An 18710-nucleotide genomic window follows, 5' to 3' on the forward strand; every position below is an offset into this window, starting at 1 on the left:
AACACCCAAAGTTGTTTCCACATCCAATGAGAAATTGAGCCCTAACCTAGCCTGCTATGATAATTCAACTGATACCTTACAGTATGACATAGTAAAACATTGTACAGCTAGAATCAGTTTTTGAAAGATGTTGCAGTGTGTAGGGTTTTGTCATGGCAACCTATCATTTAGTCGAAAAACCATTAGCAGGGCTCGCAGTACAAATTTCCGTCTCCTGTAGCTGTGCATGACAAAAGCTTTTGACAACTGTCCCAAAGCAACAGATATTAGGCCTAGGCCTATTGAGGCACCAAGCAAAAGTTCACAATGCTACTATGACTTGAACCTAAGGTTAGTATACGGCTTGCGTGTAATAGGAAAGGGCTATACTGCTGCCCAAACTCTTTGCGGCATGATGAATTTACCCGCTCCGCCCAGCAAGTTCAATCAACATGAACAGTTTTTGTCCAGCCATGTAGAAAGTGTGTGTGAAAACTCTATGAAGAGAGCAGTGACAGAAGCAGTTATTGAAAATGGAAATTCTAATGACTTATGTGTTGCGGTTGACGGAAGCTGGCAAAAGCGAGGCCACACCTCGCTAAATGGCGTTGTCACAATTACTTCAGCAGATACGGGTAAAGTAATAGATAATTTATTCAATGTCAAAATACTGTAACTGCCCTCAGAGAACAAGCAACCAACACTTAGAAATATGCAAGGCAAATTATGTAGGTAGCAGTGGAGGTATGGAAGCTGAAGGTGCGGACTGCAATGTTTCAAAAGATCCGAGACTAAATACGGTGTTCGCTATGTGGAGTACCTTGGAGATGGTGACTCCAATGGCTATGCAGCAGTTGTGGCAGAAGCACCATATGGCCCAGATGTGTCCATTCAGAAGTTGGAATGTGTAGGACACGTCCAGAAGAGGATGGGGACAAGAATAAGGGACTTTATCATGAAAAATAAAGGCTTGAAGCTTTCTGACGGAAAATCTCTTTGTGGGAAAGGTAGGCTAACAGGGAAGGCGATCCAACAAATCCAAATATACTATGGACTAGCCATCCGTAGGAATACACACAGCGTGGAAGCCATGAGGCGAGCAGTTTGGGCGTTGTACTGTCATGTTCAGTCTACTAACGATACGCCTTTACATTATTTTATGCCCAGACACCGAAGACACATGGTGTAAGTATAACAAAGCCGCCAAAGAAAAAACTAAATATGACCACAGCCAGCATTTTCACCTCTCACCTGTTTCTAATGAAAGCAATCAAAACCTATTTTTAAATCTTTGTGCAGCCTAGAACTACTCAGAAAATGTCTCAAAGGAAAATCTCAAAATCCTAATGAGTCTATGAATAATGTCATTTGGGCTCGGCTCCCTAAACGCACCTTTGTAATCACTAGGTGCTCTTAGGCTAGGTGTCTATGAGGCAGTCCTATCATTCAATGATGGGTACAGCTCCAAAGTGAAAGTTTTAGAGCACATTGGGCTAGAACCAGGACTGAATATGCGGTTAGCTTTTAAAACGTCTCGACACCCAGCGGATTCGCAAAGCAGATAAAGCGGCTACCGACATTGAAAAAAAAATCAGGCAATCAAGGACTTTAGCCAAAAGGAAGCTGGAGGATCTGTATCAAGAAAGCAGAGGATCCAGACAACCCTTCCTACAGTGCAGGCCATCATTAAACCAAGGTATGAGTCCAAAATATGCTACCTTCTTGCTTTTTCTTGATTTGCCGAAACTTGTTATTTTTTAACTTTTGGGGCCCTATAACTCAAAAACTACTAGGCCTACCCCAGTCAAATTTTTATACAGTATTCTACTTACTATTGCCTAGTTCCCCTCATGGGAATTTATAAATATCTCTTGTCAATGAGGCACAGTAAACATTTTTACTTATAAAAAAGTTAGTTAAAAAACAATAAATTATAAAAAAATTATAACTTTTTAATTTTTTTTTCAAATTTAAAAACCTCATGATAAGACCTAGATTATAAGCTATTTAATAAGTAAAATAAAAATCAGGACTCTATCTATAACCATTACAGAGATATAGGTTCCCAAGTTAACATTATGTTCTTATGGAGGTCGGACTGCCCTTAAGAACAATACAGTTTTATCGATACTTACTACTCTAGAATTAGTACTTAAATGCACAAACAAACGTAATATTAAATAGAATAGGACACGTTGAGAAATGTTTAGTATTTTGGCCATATTTACAAATTTGATCTGCATTACATTTACTTAAAAAAATTATTGCAAGTTAAAACATTGCTATTTTACAAGTAAAACATGTCTGCATTGGCTTTTGTCATCGTTACACTCGTGGGGAAGTGTATCATAAAAATTATGGTAGTCCTCATTAATAACTTTTTTTAAATACTGCAAATCTTCAAACTTTCTTGTAGTAATTTTTATTGGCGACTTGTAAAGACTACATAAATTTTCAAAAGCAGTATGTGTTTTGGGTCGTCTTGGAAGGGTTTGCCAATTGTCTTCCAAATCGAGCTTGAAGTAAATGCAGCCTTTGAAATAGCGAAACGCACACACATCAGAGACTATGGGATCACCTTTCTTCATGCCAGGCCGCACACTAGTGTAGTAGCCATTTGAAAAGTCAATAAAATCAGTGTACTTCAGTACTACAACATTAAACTCTGTTGGTTTGCTCCTTGCTTCTCGAATCGATCTGACATAGTCAAAGGGCACGTAAAACTCCTTTCCTTTAATTTTTTTCTCGATCTTACTATGGACCGAATCTACTTCCATTTGTGTGTGTCCTACTTCAAGGTATTTTTGATAAATTGTTGCTTTATTAACATTTGAAAGGTGAAGTAGTGCATTTGAGACCTTCTCGCACCTATTCTGATACCCGCACCCATCTGACCAAATTATGATTTCAGAAAGGTTTTTTGCACAAATTTCTTTTTGAAGAATTTGTACAGAATGGAAGCAAACACATCACTTTCTAAGCTACCATTGGCCTCATGCCACAAAAAACAATTTACTTCTGCATTTTTCATATTATAAATTGTATAATTATGCAGTTTTAGTTTAGTTTTGTAGTATGCAGAAGAACTCATTATGTTAGGTAATAAAAGAACGGCTTGAACATCAACTGTGTAAACGCCCAATGATTCGTTACTTAATGCTCTTTGCTTATCTTTCTCCTTTTCTGCCCTGGATTTCTCTTTTTTATTTTGATGTATTTTGAATTCTTCATCAGACACAGTTCCTAGTTTATGCTTAATGCATGTTTCACATTGGTCTTTTTTGGGTTGGTAGAGATCAATGTTAAGCTTATACATAACCCTAGAAAATACTGACCAACTAGCACTTCTACTGTTGTCAACGCAAAAATTTTGCTTGTATTCCTTGAAGAGCGCTACTTTACTTTCCCATACTGGTTCAAGGTAAAGTTTTTGGCTTGAGGCCCTGCAGTAGTGGGACTCCATCTTTGGGAGACTATGGAAGAACTCTTCTACCGAGCGAGACTTAACATCCTCTGAACCTCGCTTCTTCTTAGATTTTGCAACAGGAATGACAGGATTATTAACATTTAATGGTTCAAAATTGTATTCCTCTAACTCAGTATTATCATGTGACAGTTCACGAAGCCATGACTGAACACTTCTTTCACCCACATCCAATGTGTGTAAAATTTCTTGCAAACATTAATACGCATGTTGTCTTTGATTAGATGATATTTGTATGTTACATTTCTTTTAGTTGAGTCAGTCAGAATAGATGTTTTACGTCTTTTAGTAATTTTCTTTCTTTCTATCAAAGAGGAGATGTAGGCTTTTCTACCAGACCAATCATTTAAAACTTTCCAAAAATATTTAAAGTTTTTCTCTCTGTCTTCCTCCTGCAGACTTGAACATGACAAAGAGTTGGTATTCTTACTACTCCACTTACACGTACAGCGACATTTCATTTTCCTACCTTCCTTGTCAACACTCAATGTAAACTTTCCATTATTTTTTTTTAAGCCCTTGTAACTTTCTCCCCGCATCCTCTTTTCTTTGTTGACTTGTCTTTGCCATTGCTGTGGATTAGATAAACCTTTCCGACTTCTTTTACGTTTCTGTTTTATCCCTCTTATTTCTTGCCCTCGAGCTTCATTTCTATTTTCTTCTCCTTCTCTGTTTTCAACTACACTATCTTTATTAGTATTCAGTTGGGTATCGCCTGTTAATATTTGTTCAAAAACTACTGTTTCTTTTTCTGTGCTGCTTTCTGGTTCTTGTCCGATTTGCTGTTGTTTTTCATAGTTTGTTACTTTCTGAACTGCTACGTGTTTCAGCAGACTTACTTTATTAATTTTCTTCGATCTTCTTTTCTTTTTTGGTTCCTCATCACTGCTAGAAACCTCACCAAAGTCACTACTGGGAGCGTAGTTGTACTCATCTGAATCCGAAAATAAAGGACTGTCACTATCTGACAATTCTTTGTAGTTTACAATTTGGCAGAGTTTTGTTTTTACTGTATTTGAAGTGTTATTTTCAATATTGGTAGTAGGCTTAGGACTTACAAAATAAGTATGCTCATTAAGGTTTGTTGTACTGTTGTTGTCGATGTTCACAATACCAAACTCACGGTCCATGGATTGTCGAACCTCTGGTGAGACCTCATTTTCTGCCAACGCCAGTTCAACTAAGCGCCTGCCTCTGAGAGCCATAATTGATAATCTGAAAGAATACAACAGATGTAGCCTAATTACTGTAGTAAAATACTAATGAATTTTACTGAGAAAAAATGTAACTAGGGATAAATTATTATCTAATAGCCGAAAAATAAATATATTAACATTAAAACAGTATTTTAGGTATAGCCAAAATATAGTTGGTTACAAAATGATAAGCATAGTGAAACATTCAGAAATATTAAATTTTACTGATACTTTGATTTTATACGATACCGTTATGTCAGGATATGCCAACACCGCGACCAGTTATCTATAATAGGCCTAACTTAGGTCTCAATAGCGTTGTGAATTCATTACTCTCTAAAGTTTTGCCCCATATACAGGGTGTATATTATGTCTGGAAACACCCAAATATATCCTTTAATAATTTAAATATAAATTTGAAACCTCTTACAATCGTGATAGAGATTGGGCATCTACTTTTTGGAACAATGTTTTGTTATGTCACACCAACGGGGGACGTCCTGCCGAGGGTATCGTGAATATTCTTAATGGAAGCCTATACCTTGTGATACATAATTTTAAAGGTAATAGCTTACTGAATTGAATGCCACAAACCGCATCTCAAGGGAATTATTCTATCAGAAAATAGAGCATTTTTAGTATTGAAAATTTACTGATGTTCAACAATGTAATTTTAACATGGTTCTTGCCACAAAATGTGTTACACTAATTTTTTAGCATTTTTTTAAATGTTCAATTAAATAAAACAAAAATTTCATTTTAAGCTGGTTCTATTAGCACAAATTTGCCAGTTTTTATTACAGTACAATTATGGAAATACTTATGTTATTGATTTCTTATTACAAATAAAAAATAATGTATGCTGTTAGAAAAGTCTTACAACAAACGTTTTACCTGCATTTGGTGTCAAAGCAATTGTTCGAACTGTGTTCCTTCTACGGTTTGACAATGAGCCAATCTTGTGTAAAATGATTCGACAGAGTTGCCTAACATTTCTTCAGTTATCAAAGCAATCTCCTCTGTAATCCTGTTTCTTAGGTCTTCCAAATTATGAGGCTTTCTTCTATAAACATTGGATTTTAAATGACCCCATAGGAAATAATCGATTGGTGACAAATCCGGAGATCTTGGAGGCCATTCGATTTCTCCTCTTCGGCCAATCCATTTATGAGGAAACCTTAAATCCAAATACTCTCTTACCTGTCTCCCATAATGGGGTGGAGCACCATCCTGCTGAAACCATACATTATCAAAGTATTCTCCTGATGCAATTTGAATAGCTGGGATTATTTCATTTTGGAGCATATTGTAGTAAAGTTCGGCATTTAAATTTCCATTGATGAAAAAGGGTCCAACAATTTTGTTACCTAAAATTCCACACCATACGTTCAGTTTTTGTGGTTGCTGTGAATGGGACTCAGTAATCCAATGTGGGTTTTCACTAGCCCAGTAACGGCAATTGTGCCTGTTAACATTGCCATTTAGGAAAAAAGTTGCCTCATCAGAAAATAGTATGTTGGTCAGAAAATCTCTATTGTCATCACATTTGCGCATCACAAGTTCACAAAACTCAACTCTTCTGTCGTAATCATCCTCACTTAACTGTTGGACTAAATGAACTTTAAATGGTTTGTATTTATTAATTTTCAAAATCTTACTCACAGACATAGGGTGCATATCATGTTGCTGTGCAGCTTTTCTGAGCGATGTATGTGGGTCTTCAATAAATGTTTGCAAAACATCTAGTGCATGTTCTTCATCTGTTGCAGATTGTATCCTACCCGACTTTGGCCGATTACGTACACTCCCTGTCATTTCAAAACGCTCAATAGTTTTTGATATTGTTGAAACACTTATGGGATTCCTTTCTGGGAAAGTGTCATTAAACAAATTACAAACTTCCCGATAAGATCTTTGACGATCGCCATATCCTCGCATCATCAACAGAGTAATTCGTTCTCTTTCAGACAATTCCATTAAAATGCCAAATAAAAACTGAACTACTGTAATTAGATAACTTGTTGACAGCAATGCTTCAGAGACACTGATTAACTCGACAGGAATGATATGACCTTTGTCCATTTGTAATTCCCAAGCTTAGACCTGTCTAGTGAAAGCTCCATGCTCAACAAACTGAAACCTGTAGACCAGATGATTAATAACACAATAATGTTTCTCATAGGCTAGTGACCTTTGTCTCTTTAAACCTTCCTGCTGACTGGAAAACACCAAGTACAGATTCATAAGTAATCAGAGAAAGTGACTCATAAGTTTTATTCATTGTAATAAAAACTGGTAAATTTGTACTAATGAAACCAGCTTAAAAATAAATTGTTTATTTTATTTTAATTGAACATTTAAAAAATGCTAAAAAATTAGTGTAACACATTTTGTGGCAAGAACCATGTTAAAATTACATTGTTGAACATCAGTAAATTTTCAATACTAAAAATGCTCTATTTTCTGATAGAATAATTCCTTTGAGATGCGGTTTGTGGCATTCAATTCAGTAAGCTATTACCTTTAAAATTATGTATCACAAGGTATAGGCTTCCATTAAGAATATTCACGATACCCTCGGCAGGACGTCCCCCGTTGATGTGACATAACAAAACATTGTTCCAAAAAGTAGATGCCCAATCTCTATCACGATTGTAAGAGGTTTCAAATTTATATAGTATGTTAGATGTAACTGTAATATAATACAACATTAAGTAGTTTAAATTAAGATTTTAGAACTACATAATCATTTGATTCAAAAAGTCTTAAGTATGAATTGAAACAAGCCTTTTGACAAGAAAAACTTACGACATTTTGCAGTAATAACATTAAACACTTAATAAAACAATTTACATAAGTTTGTAAGTAAATATAATAACGCCCCAACACATTGGCAACATTAGAATCCTATAAAGAATCCTTTTTCAAACCAAATCAAACTAAAAATTGTTTTTGTTGCAAAACTATTCAACAACCATAACCTCACTTTCACTGACAAATTACTTTTAGATGTCAAATCGAGCATTATTGTTATAATTTACAGTAAAAACATTAATATATCTGCCTAAAAACAAACCAGAACTTTTAACAAACAGCAGCTGAGTAAAAATAAGAAATTATACTTTATTTCACTTACCTATTATTATGTTAGAGCTGAGTTGCCAATCAATCAACAATCCAATGACAACATGAGACAATTTGCAGGAACAGGTGGCTTGACATGAAAACATATGGCATTTTGCATTTTGCTACAGCTCTTTTTCTATTGGTCAAAAACATATGACATTTTGACACAAGTTCCGGATAGTGAAGTCAAAACATATGATGCAATAAAAAAAAAATGGAAATTTTAACATAAGACATTTTGCACGAACGGCAACGATATTATTCTCTGAGATGTGTAGGGGCTCTCCTTAATCTGGAGGAGCGACGGATTGTTGACTGTTGTAGGTGATGAGTTGATTGTGGAGTTGTCATACGGTTAGGATTATCATTTTCAAGATGGATTACGATACTATCCTTAGGTTCAATAGGGGCCTCCTCTTCCTTATTATTATGCAATTCTTGGCTAATCGATCTCCTTGTTTGAGGTGAGTCACAATCTTGATTTATGTTTGTGGATGTAATATCAAATTCTGAAGATGCTGGTAGGATAAGTCCATCATTTTGTAGAATATCCTCGGGTGGCACTGCAAGGTTGATATAACTGCTTATGTCCCATCGTTGTACTTAATACGGGTTTAGTCCGGGTTAGCTTAGTTGTGCCTGCTCATCCTGAGATTCGTATTTGTTACCACGCGCTTGTCTCCTGACCAGTGCCTTTCGTCAGCCTTTGCGGTGCGATGTCCCATAAAAAGACCTTGGATATTTCAGAAAGCGTTCGTGTGGAGACAAGGCTTCTTGAACCATATATGCCCACTGTTCTGTCTTCATTACTTTACTTTTTAGGATAAGCAAAATCGTTTTCCAAATATTCCGTTGTAGCGCTCTATTTAAAAACTACCCTGGGAATTGTAGGAAGATTCTTTTAATGTAAGAAATCCTTTATTTCTCTGGATATGAAAACAGAACCTTGATCGGAATGAATGTATGCAGGCATTCCAAAGATGGTAAAGATTGACGTCAAAGCTTTGGTTACTGAAGATACTGATGTATCTGAACATGGAATAACAAATGGGTAGCTTTAAATCTCATCGACGATGGTTAGAATGTATTTGTTTTGTGTAACTGAGGGAATCGGTCCTTCGAATATCAATATTCAGTCTCTCGAATGGTTCTAGGGCGTTAACTAATGTAGTTGTAGATTTGCGGCAGAATCTTGGCTTGATTATTGCACAAAAGGAGCATGTAGCAGTCATCCTACGCACATCCTCGTTAGAGTAGGGAATATTATAGCTTTTCAAGACGTGAAACATTCGCACAATACTGGAATGTTCAATATATGTCTGCATCTTATAATTTTTTCAGATTTCCGAATTGAAATAGAAGAGGAACTACAAGAAAAAGCATCTGCTACATGTTCTTTGCCAGATCGGTAGAGAACACCATAAGAGCATAATGCTAACTCCAATCGCCACTTCAGGATATTGTCATTCTTCACTTTGCCTTTATGCTTTTGGTTGAACATGTACGAAATAAACTTATGATCTCTAATCAGTTTTCAACCGTTGAACATTTAGTAAGGGTTATTGAAAAGTAACATACAGGTCTGCCAGCTTGTGATATCGTGGCTACTATAGCGTAATCAGATGCATCTGTCTCAACAGTGAAAGGGATAGTCTCATTAACTGCAGTCATACTGGGACTTGCTATTTCTTGTTTTAAAGTGTTTAAGGCAAGCTTTGCTTCACTATTTAACCCTTTTAACATTGGCGATTGTATTTTAAAATTTAAAGTTTATTGATGAAAACCATATACCTAAAAATATTTGACACACACATGTTTTTATATATATATATATATATATATATATTTATTTTATATTAAATTTAGTTCTTATTCTAATGAAACAAAAGTTATAAGCCTACTATATTCCCAATTCAAGTAACGCATACATTTTTTAAGTACATGTCATTCTTCCTTTTTGCCATTTCTGTGCACACAAATGTCTTTTGTGTCCACTATTATTAACAAATACTTGGCTCGCCACGGCGATCTACTGGGTTCCTTCCGAGAGCAGTCTTTTAATCTCATTTGTATGAACTTGCTGTTTTCTTCAGAGTATAGTGATGGGACTTAATTGCAATAGTTTTTACATTATGGGACATATTATTGAATAGTAACGATGGCAGGATGTTGGCACCAAGAAGGCTATATACATTGAAGGTTGGGCGTCCTCCAACACCAAACTTTAACTCTACAGTTGAATGTTGATGAAGAATATCATGTCCTATCACAACATCAGCGCATGAATCAGGTATAATTATGAGTTTTTCTTGCGGATATATATGTCCGTTATAATCCATATCAATAATACAATGGTCGAGTGAAGAAGACACATGACTGGTTGACGCCATAGATATTTGGTGAATCGTTGGATATTTACGAATTTTGTATCTTCTAACAGGAGTCTCAGATATAAGACTATCAGATCTCCCTGTGTTAAACTTCGACTCGATTTCCATTGATAGCCAGGGGAACTGTTGCTTTGGAGAGACATTGAGAGGCAGCCAATGTGGATGACGTCATGGAGTTCACTTCTCTCCTTATGCTTTGAAAGTGTTTGTCCTTATTTACACTTAATTGCTTTAAATAATTACACACTGTGACTCTAGTCGCCAACTGGTGACGAGAGTATATCTCTTTAGTTGATTTTATAAAAGATTTGTCGAGGATAATTATAGCTTCATGATACGAATCAGCTTTTGATAGTACTTCATGAATGCTGTGGTTGGCAAAGTTTATAAGAAGCTTTAACTTGTTTTCCGTAGCAACGCATATTTTCTCAGTAAAGTGTTCAAAAATGCTTTCCAGTCCTTCCATTGGCGATCAGCATGATGTTCATTTTGGTCTAGGTATGAGTGTTTTGGTTTAAAGAATTTTTACATTGATGTGTGTCTAACTTAATGTGAAAATCACTTGCAATATTAACAATATAATTAAGTTGAATAAATTGTTATGTAATGGATTAAAGTTTGAACCAAACTGAAATGTTTTTATTCATACAAAAAGCTCAGTTTAACTCTTCACCATCCACATATACCATATAATAAACTTCTAAGCCCGAAATGGATTAAGGCCAAGAGGATTGGCCAAGCTTACTCGTACTTACTGTTTCTGAATACATGTGATAAAGTATCAATACGTATTGGATTAATTCAACTAAGACGAGCAAGTCAGTTAATACTAAGGTAGATATTTTCCACTGGCTCTTCTTGTATTCGCATTTACGGCTTAACAATTTCTCTCGACCAACTGTACATCGTAAAGAAGAACAACACTGTGGACATTAATATAATGCTTCAGAAGAAACCGAGTAAAGTTTTGTTGGCTCCTTCCGCAGTTGCATTTAGTCATCTTGCAAGCTTCCTCTGAATGCCTTATTAATGAGTTGTCTAATCTAATAGATATTTTAAATATTTTTATTAAAATACATTTGTTTAAACTTGCTAAAAAGGAAATATTTCAAATTGTCTACAAGTAGGTAGTTATTGTCTGTTTATATAAGAAACTTTCTAAAGCTCGTAAGCTTTTGATTTTAAGATTCATTATTGGATATAAAGTAATAAAATCGCACCTCAACATCCTGTAACTAGTGTTTGATTCTCAGCTACATACGAGATTTCTAGCAAATCGATGCACAATTCAGTAAGAAGATCATGGGTGTGGGTAATATAAATTCCTTTAATCTTGATTTACAATAGTTGTATATTGTGATTACAGAGAAACGTAAGAAGGATTTAGTTAGGAAAAAATCTTCAGTTTTACCTAATAAGAATAATCTTACACCTTACACACTTTTCTAGCTGAAAATTATAGAAATTGCATCATGTTTAATTATACGTATAAATGATGTGCATCCAAACATATTGGAAGTACCGTAATATAAAAATTCATATCTATTCTTACCTTTAGCTAATGAACATGTGATCGTTTCCTTAGTGACTGGATCTAATCACTGTGGCATGTCATGCTTACTATATACTGACATGTAATGAGTTGAGTTACATAGTATAGTATTATTATTAGTAATACCAGCTAGCACAATTACTGTTTAACCATTTAATTAACAATGTATCCATTTTGGTGTATCGTTTCTTGCTGTGGCTGATCAATGTGATGTCATACTTACTATATACTGCCTACCAAAGAGTTAAGTTACATAACACAGCTATTAGTTAAACCAGCCAGCACAATTATTTTTTAACGCTTTAAGTAGCAATGTATCCATTTAGATACATCTTCCTAGCTGTGTTTGATCAATGTGGTGTGTCATACTTTCTATTTACTGCCAAGTAAAGAGTTGAGAGAGATATTTAATATTGTATAGTATAATTGGAGTATAGTTACGTTGACATTTTATATTATAGCTAGAGCATTGTTTATTTAACAATCATCCATAACTATAACATAGCATCTTATTCTATAACTAGCAGTGTTGTATAACTGTACAATACTAAGTAGTATTGACATATGAAATCCTATACTTCAGATAGTGTAGTGTTAATATATGACATCGTACACTTTAAGTAGAGTACTATCACATATGCATTTTTACACCAATGTTGTTACAAAATCACAATTTATGTTTCCTTTATTGCTATATTATTTGTCACTAAACAAGGAGAGTAGCCTAATTTTAGTTTTACTATTATTATACAATTTTGAAAACCCTACAAATGTATATATATTTTTTAACTAAACATAGCGTTTTACTATGAGATTTTATTAAAGCACAAAAAAGAAGTACTGATCACTCTAATGAGAAAACACTACTCACCACCAGTAGTACTGTGGTAGTGTTGTGGTTTTTACTTGTTTTTTATTAACACCAGGTGATTTGCTCTCATTGTGACTTTAAGTTTTGTAATTATTATAACAAATCTCCTAGTTTTGTGACAGTAGGCCTATTACAAAAACATTAATATAGAATAACACTTTTGATATTTTCATAAAATTGTACATAATAAATGTCAAAAACTAAGCAACGTTTACTAAGGTTATATTTTATTATTTGGACTATTCATTACCTGGCCTATTATCCCTTGAAATATGCCAGTTAACTTATAGGACACCTTTTATTTGTAGTTGTAATCAATTAATTACTTAGGGATTGTATATAATAATATATTTACTTCATAAATTATATAATTATATAAAATTCTACAGAGATATTATCATCTGTCACAACAGTGTAGAAAGTGTGAGAAAAGGCAGATTCAGGTGACCAACAACCAGCTGTGTTTTCATCAATAGTATTAAACCATACAAGTTGCGTGACGTCAGTGACTCGACCGTTTCCTGTTGTCCATAACGTACAGCGCAGCCAGCCCTACTTTGCTGCGTACTTCCGCATCCGCTCTGTTGACAAACAGGGATGCACTCTTTTTATGATAAAATTATAATACAGAATCCGTTACGATCACTAACCCTGATCGGACCAAAATCCCACTATAGAGCTTTACAATTTGCTTCATCTGAAATTATAGACGTGCATTCGTATTTCCCTTACATTGCCAGCAACGTGTAAAGAAAGAAAGGGGAAGTCAGGATATAAATTTAATAGTGAAAAAAGTAACTATAATGTGGTCACTAGTAGTAAGAAAACTGCCCCTGTTTAATTCAGCCGACCTTTAAACTGCATATCCACCTTCTTGGGGGCTTCATCCACCTTAAACTTCACGTGGGAGAGATGGATGAATATCTAAAACCCTAGTGCTCATTTCATTCCATCTGAAACGGTAACAGAATTTTGGACATTTGCCACCGTTATACGTTACTAGGATAGAACACAGTTTTAATGATTGGAATCTATTCAGGCATCAAAAGTTTAAGCATCCACAAATCAGTATACGGAACAGAACTCACGAAAGTCCAAATATTTTGACAATAAAGCCAGTTATCGTCAAAAACGTTAAGGGCATACTGTAGGAAGTAGCTGTTGGTGAGAAGAACTGAAGAATAAATCAATATCGCCACATTCCGTAACACGCCTTACACGTAAACAAACGTGACACCTAAAGAAAAAAGGGAAAAATGATGGATTCAAAACCTCGAAACGTAGTGTTCCATTCTTGTAACATACAACTATTGCAAATACTCAAATCCTTTCAAAAAATCCATCCCCATAATACATTTAAAACAAGGAATTAATTCAATCTATTAAAAATGATATGGCTGCCTCGGAGAACCCTTTTCATGATTCCTCTAAGAAGGCAACATGTCAAGTTCAACTTTTCCAAGAAGTTTGTGCTCAACAGTGGTTCACGATGAGGCTGATAATAGTTGAGTCTACAAATTCAGCCTTAAAACATGTTTTTGATTACTTAGGTAATTTCCTATAGCATGCAAACCATTGAACACACTGCGTAAACCATAAGTCGGCGCATCTTTGACCGACCATTTTGTCTGTACAGAATCCATAACCATTGTAGTATGACTCTTCTTGAACTATAGTCAAACTATCTTCAAATATGCCGTGTTGTGTACAGACCATTGATGTTTGGTGCAAGTATCGTACATGACGGCAGTAACTAGTACATAGGGATCAGCTGGGCAAGTGTCTTCTACCTCTGGTTGTAAGAATTCATTTTAGAGAGCAACTGGTTCGAAAAAAAGGAGCTGGACATGATCACGATTTGAGATTTCAAGGAAAAGTGCCCTAGTACATCACTTATTGACTTTTTAAATAGTTGTTCACCAGCATCACGAGTGAAAACATTACGAGCTGGAGCAAATCTTTTCTTGGCATTAAGGGAAAAAGAGACTACTGTAACGCCCGCGGATGATGACTTTGTTCAAGCTTTGCAGAATCCCGAAAATCAGCAATTATGAATGGTGAAAGCCAGAGAAACGCCCTAGTTCACCTTACCATATTAGTGAGAAAAGGGAGCAATTCTATAGCAGCCACAACTATCGCTGAACTGGAAAATCTAAATCTTTCATCGTTACTTTACGAAGCATAAAAATATCATAAAGGCAGAAAATGAGAAATGAACCCAAAATATACAATCGCTGCTGGGGATTCAAAGGAGCCTTCTCCATCCCATGCAAGAAAATTTCTTCTCCCAACCTCTTCAGTCCTGACGTGTCTTTGAAATCTAAATCAAGATAACATCATTCCTCAGAAGCAAGAATCACGATAATACATGCACTTTTACCCATATTTAATCTGTTAGCTAATTAATTATCTCTATCTTATAAGCTTTGCCAACTGAGAAAAAAACACGGCACTTGGCCAGGTAACCCTCTGTTCTTAAAGCTTTGGCGCCTTCTTCTTCACCCAATTAAGTTGTCTGATGACCCCACTTCGACTCAGGAAACTAGATAATATCGTCAGCAATATCTAAAGAATTGACCCTGTGGGTGAAATCTCAAAGGTCAACAAGTTACAACAGTCATACCAACATTCACAGTGAGACAAAACAAAATCGGCAACAGATTACCCTGCCCTATGTTACGACTCACGCGATGAATCCACGACTTCTCGACCACCACTTTAAACACCGAGGAACCTTTGACTGCACACGAGCATACGTAATCAAAGGCCGAGCACACATAATCATAAGGTTCGTAGAGGCTCATCACGACTTTTCGATACCCATGCGTCATCCCTAACTCATCCAAACCTAGCAAAGGCAAAGCAGGATGAGGACATCGATAAACGCTTTAACGACATCCAACAGAGCACTGGGAGTTTTCGTGCGACACTTTTATTTGTTGCAATAAAGAGCAAAATATATTGGATCATAAAAATGTGTGAGGAAGAAGTGAAAGTATAGTTTTGTAACAAAGAATAGAATTCGGGCCCTAGAAAAGAATTGGAAAAGAGATGATTTGTAGAAAATCAAAGTAATTAGTGGTATGTAACATAGAAATAATATGGGTTTATTGTACTAGAAGTGGAACTGAATTGCATAGTAATTTCAGTTTCAAACTTTCTGTTTCATAGGAATGCATTTAATTGTACTAATCTAAACAGTATTAAATAAAGAGTATAATTTGTAGATTTTACGTGAATCGTGGCTGCACATTATCATAAAAATTCTAATCTTGAAAATGACCTGGACTTATGATTGCATACTACTTATAATGGCATTTTTGAGATATTTAGGAATTATTCAGGTGGCTTGCCTGCAATTAACAATTACGTGGTTTACTGCGGATATTCGCGGTTAGGTAGAGAATTGTGAACATTTCACACTTCTTTTCCTGGAATAAATACACCAAAGTTTAGATCTCTACATTATAAAGAATCAGTGGTTAGTTATGGACTTACCTTACATTGGTACTAAGCATCTTGTGAGTAAAATTGCAATAACTATAATTTTTAGTGTAGCCTACTATTTTAATTGTATTATTTTTCTGAATAACTAAATTCAAATAAAACACATTAGTCTGCAAAATGTTGGTATTTAAATCTCTTTTCTCTAACACCATCAAGTAATTTAGTGTCCTCACATATTGATCTGTCAGCTCCTTTTATTTGTATATCTTATTCCATTACTTTACTATCATCGTAAATACTTCAGTTGGAGCATTGGTTTATAAAAATTGGGATTCCCATATGTGGCATATTATTTGGGATAATAGGCCCGTCTAAATTGTCTTCCTTTTATAAAAAAAAACATTTGGTGCAAAGTTTGAAAGTAAACAATAAGGAGTGCTCAGAGAAAAGTCTCGGTTTTTATGAACCCACAATTAATAATATACTACACACATTTTCTTTGCACTATTAAGGCACATAACTGAACATACATGAAGTTTTCATTGTCGGATAATAATTTTTTTTATTTACTCCGGCAGTTCGGAAGGGAGGTACTAACAGTATTCCCGCCGCTGCAGTCAATTCTCCCGCTACTCCCCCAGGGCCCAGGCAATCACCATCACGTACTCAATCGCCATCCTCTGAATGCTAGTTCTCCAATCACCATTATCCCCATCCAAAATTAGTATCGTGAAACTGTCAATAATGTATGTTTGGTCCTGTAGAAATAAGAAATGAAAAATGAAGGCCTAATATATCAGAGATAAACAACAACGACGTAATACATCTTGATGGATTAATTGAGAATGTTGTTCATGTCACTGAATTGTCGTTCATAGTTGGCTACATGGATCTTCTAGTATTTTGTCCAAAGAGACCAAGAAACGTCTTTGTCACCGAAGTTGCAGTCAAGAATGCTAGCTATATTCGCAGCAAACTGCAGCCTGAAAGGCGATGGCCGTGACCCAGTGGAGTATATCTGCCTGCAGCCTTGATCCCGCGGCGGCGACTACTCACCTCTAACTACATCGATCGATCTTCGCTGCCTCTTAATTCTAAAATTAAAAAAATGCAACGTGAAAGGAAGAGCCTTGACCCGTGATGAGCAGCAGCAGCCCAGCTGTAGCAGGGAGACCGGCGCGGCGGGCGGAGGGCCTAGACTATACGGGACAAGCAGGACCGACGTGGAGACGGGTGAAAGTGTTCAACATGAACTATTCCAAGGCGAACACGAGCCGAGCCGGATCCTTGCGCAAGGACATAACCGCCAGAGCCGCACATTGTGGCGCGTCCTTGTCGGCAGGATCAGCTGCTACTCCCGTGCACTGGCACTGATCATACCTCTTCGCCGCCAGACCGTACCTCCTGCTTTCGTTGGTATTCATGCCACTTTTTTGTCTGAGATGTTGGCTCAACTGTTACGGCTCTGTCATATGAGTTTCATACCATACCATTCTTTAAGGTTATGTTGTTTTCGACATATGTTTCGTGTCTAATGTAATACAAGTCCGCTAGTCGTGCTAATAATTATTAGTCATGCTAGGTTTACACTGGTCTAACTAGTTGTTTCTACACAAATACATAGGATTAGATACATTATATTAGCATATTCATTTGTTTACGTCAAATTCGTGCTTTAAATGTAATTTCTGGGCTAGACTAGAGTTAATATTAGTGACAGAGAATGTGGTTCGCCTGGATAATATTGAGTACACGGAACTCCTAAATCTAACCTAACATTAATTACGGAGTGACATTGAAATAGTGTGGTTGGGCCAGTGCAAGTGTTTACCATCCACTCCCTCCCACCATACTTGCTAGAATTGATAGTCTATCCCAGACACGAAAACTAGACTTAGTTGAGAAAAGCTAATGAAATATACTGTATGCACTGTATTTATTTTTACAGTCACAAGTTGATCCAACAATAAAGGTAACAAACCTATTACCTACATAAAGTGCGTAAATAACATCACAAATACATCTAAAACAAAATAACTATAGGAATAAAAATTACTTTGTTGGGCGATTACGTTATCCGAACTTCACAGATAATATTTGATGGGGGTGAACCTTTATCGAAAGGAAATGGTTAACAAAACCATGTAAAAAATTGAAAAGATAACAATTCGGTTGATATAAACAATTGTTTCCGGTGCGGTAAATACAGTACAAATAGAGCCAAACCACATGTCCCATAAAAATGCAAAATGTCAAGTTTATAGCTTATTTCTTTCTGATAGGCTCTATGTGTTACTATCTCACATGTTGGAATGTTGTATAATAAACTAATGTTTGGGTCGTTGGGCCAACGATCGGTGGAGTAATCGAACCAGACCCGTATAATTGTACTCCGTTTGCTTACAAATATGTTACCATTATAGCAAATTATCTCGTTACAATCATGGTTACCCGTAAGGCGAAAGTGAAATGTTCGAGAACGCTCAGCCAAATTCCATGCACCTTTATCGACTTGGTGTTACCTGTACAGCAATGAAGATTGGCAGAAAATGCCAAGTCTTTAGCTATAATCACTCTAACGCTCGGCCAATTATCGTGGAGATTTATATTTAAAATAATTACAATTAATTGAATTACTTTTCTTTTAATTAAATCATTTCCAATC

At 35.8% G+C, this 18710-nt stretch overlaps 1 protein-coding gene across 1 annotated transcript; it reads right to left on the reverse strand.

Annotated features, from left to right (window-relative positions):
* Positions 1-2802: 2802 nt before the first annotated feature.
* LOC124362915 lies at positions 2803-8006 on the reverse strand. Its single transcript, XM_046817806.1, has 2 exons — positions 7796-8006; positions 2803-4678 (listed from the first exon to the last, which is right to left on the reverse strand). The coding sequence occupies exon 2, from the start codon at positions 4666-4668 to the stop codon at positions 3571-3573; it is 1098 nt and encodes a 365-aa protein (XP_046673762.1). The 5' UTR covers positions 4669-4678; positions 7796-8006; the 3' UTR covers positions 2803-3570.
* Between the last annotated feature and the right edge of the window lie 10704 nt (positions 8007-18710).

The sequence above is a fragment of the Homalodisca vitripennis genome, chromosome 5, assembly GCF_021130785.1.
Source record: "Homalodisca vitripennis isolate AUS2020 chromosome 5, UT_GWSS_2.1, whole genome shotgun sequence".
In the NCBI taxonomy this organism is placed as follows: Eukaryota; Metazoa; Arthropoda; class Insecta; order Hemiptera; family Cicadellidae; genus Homalodisca; species Homalodisca vitripennis.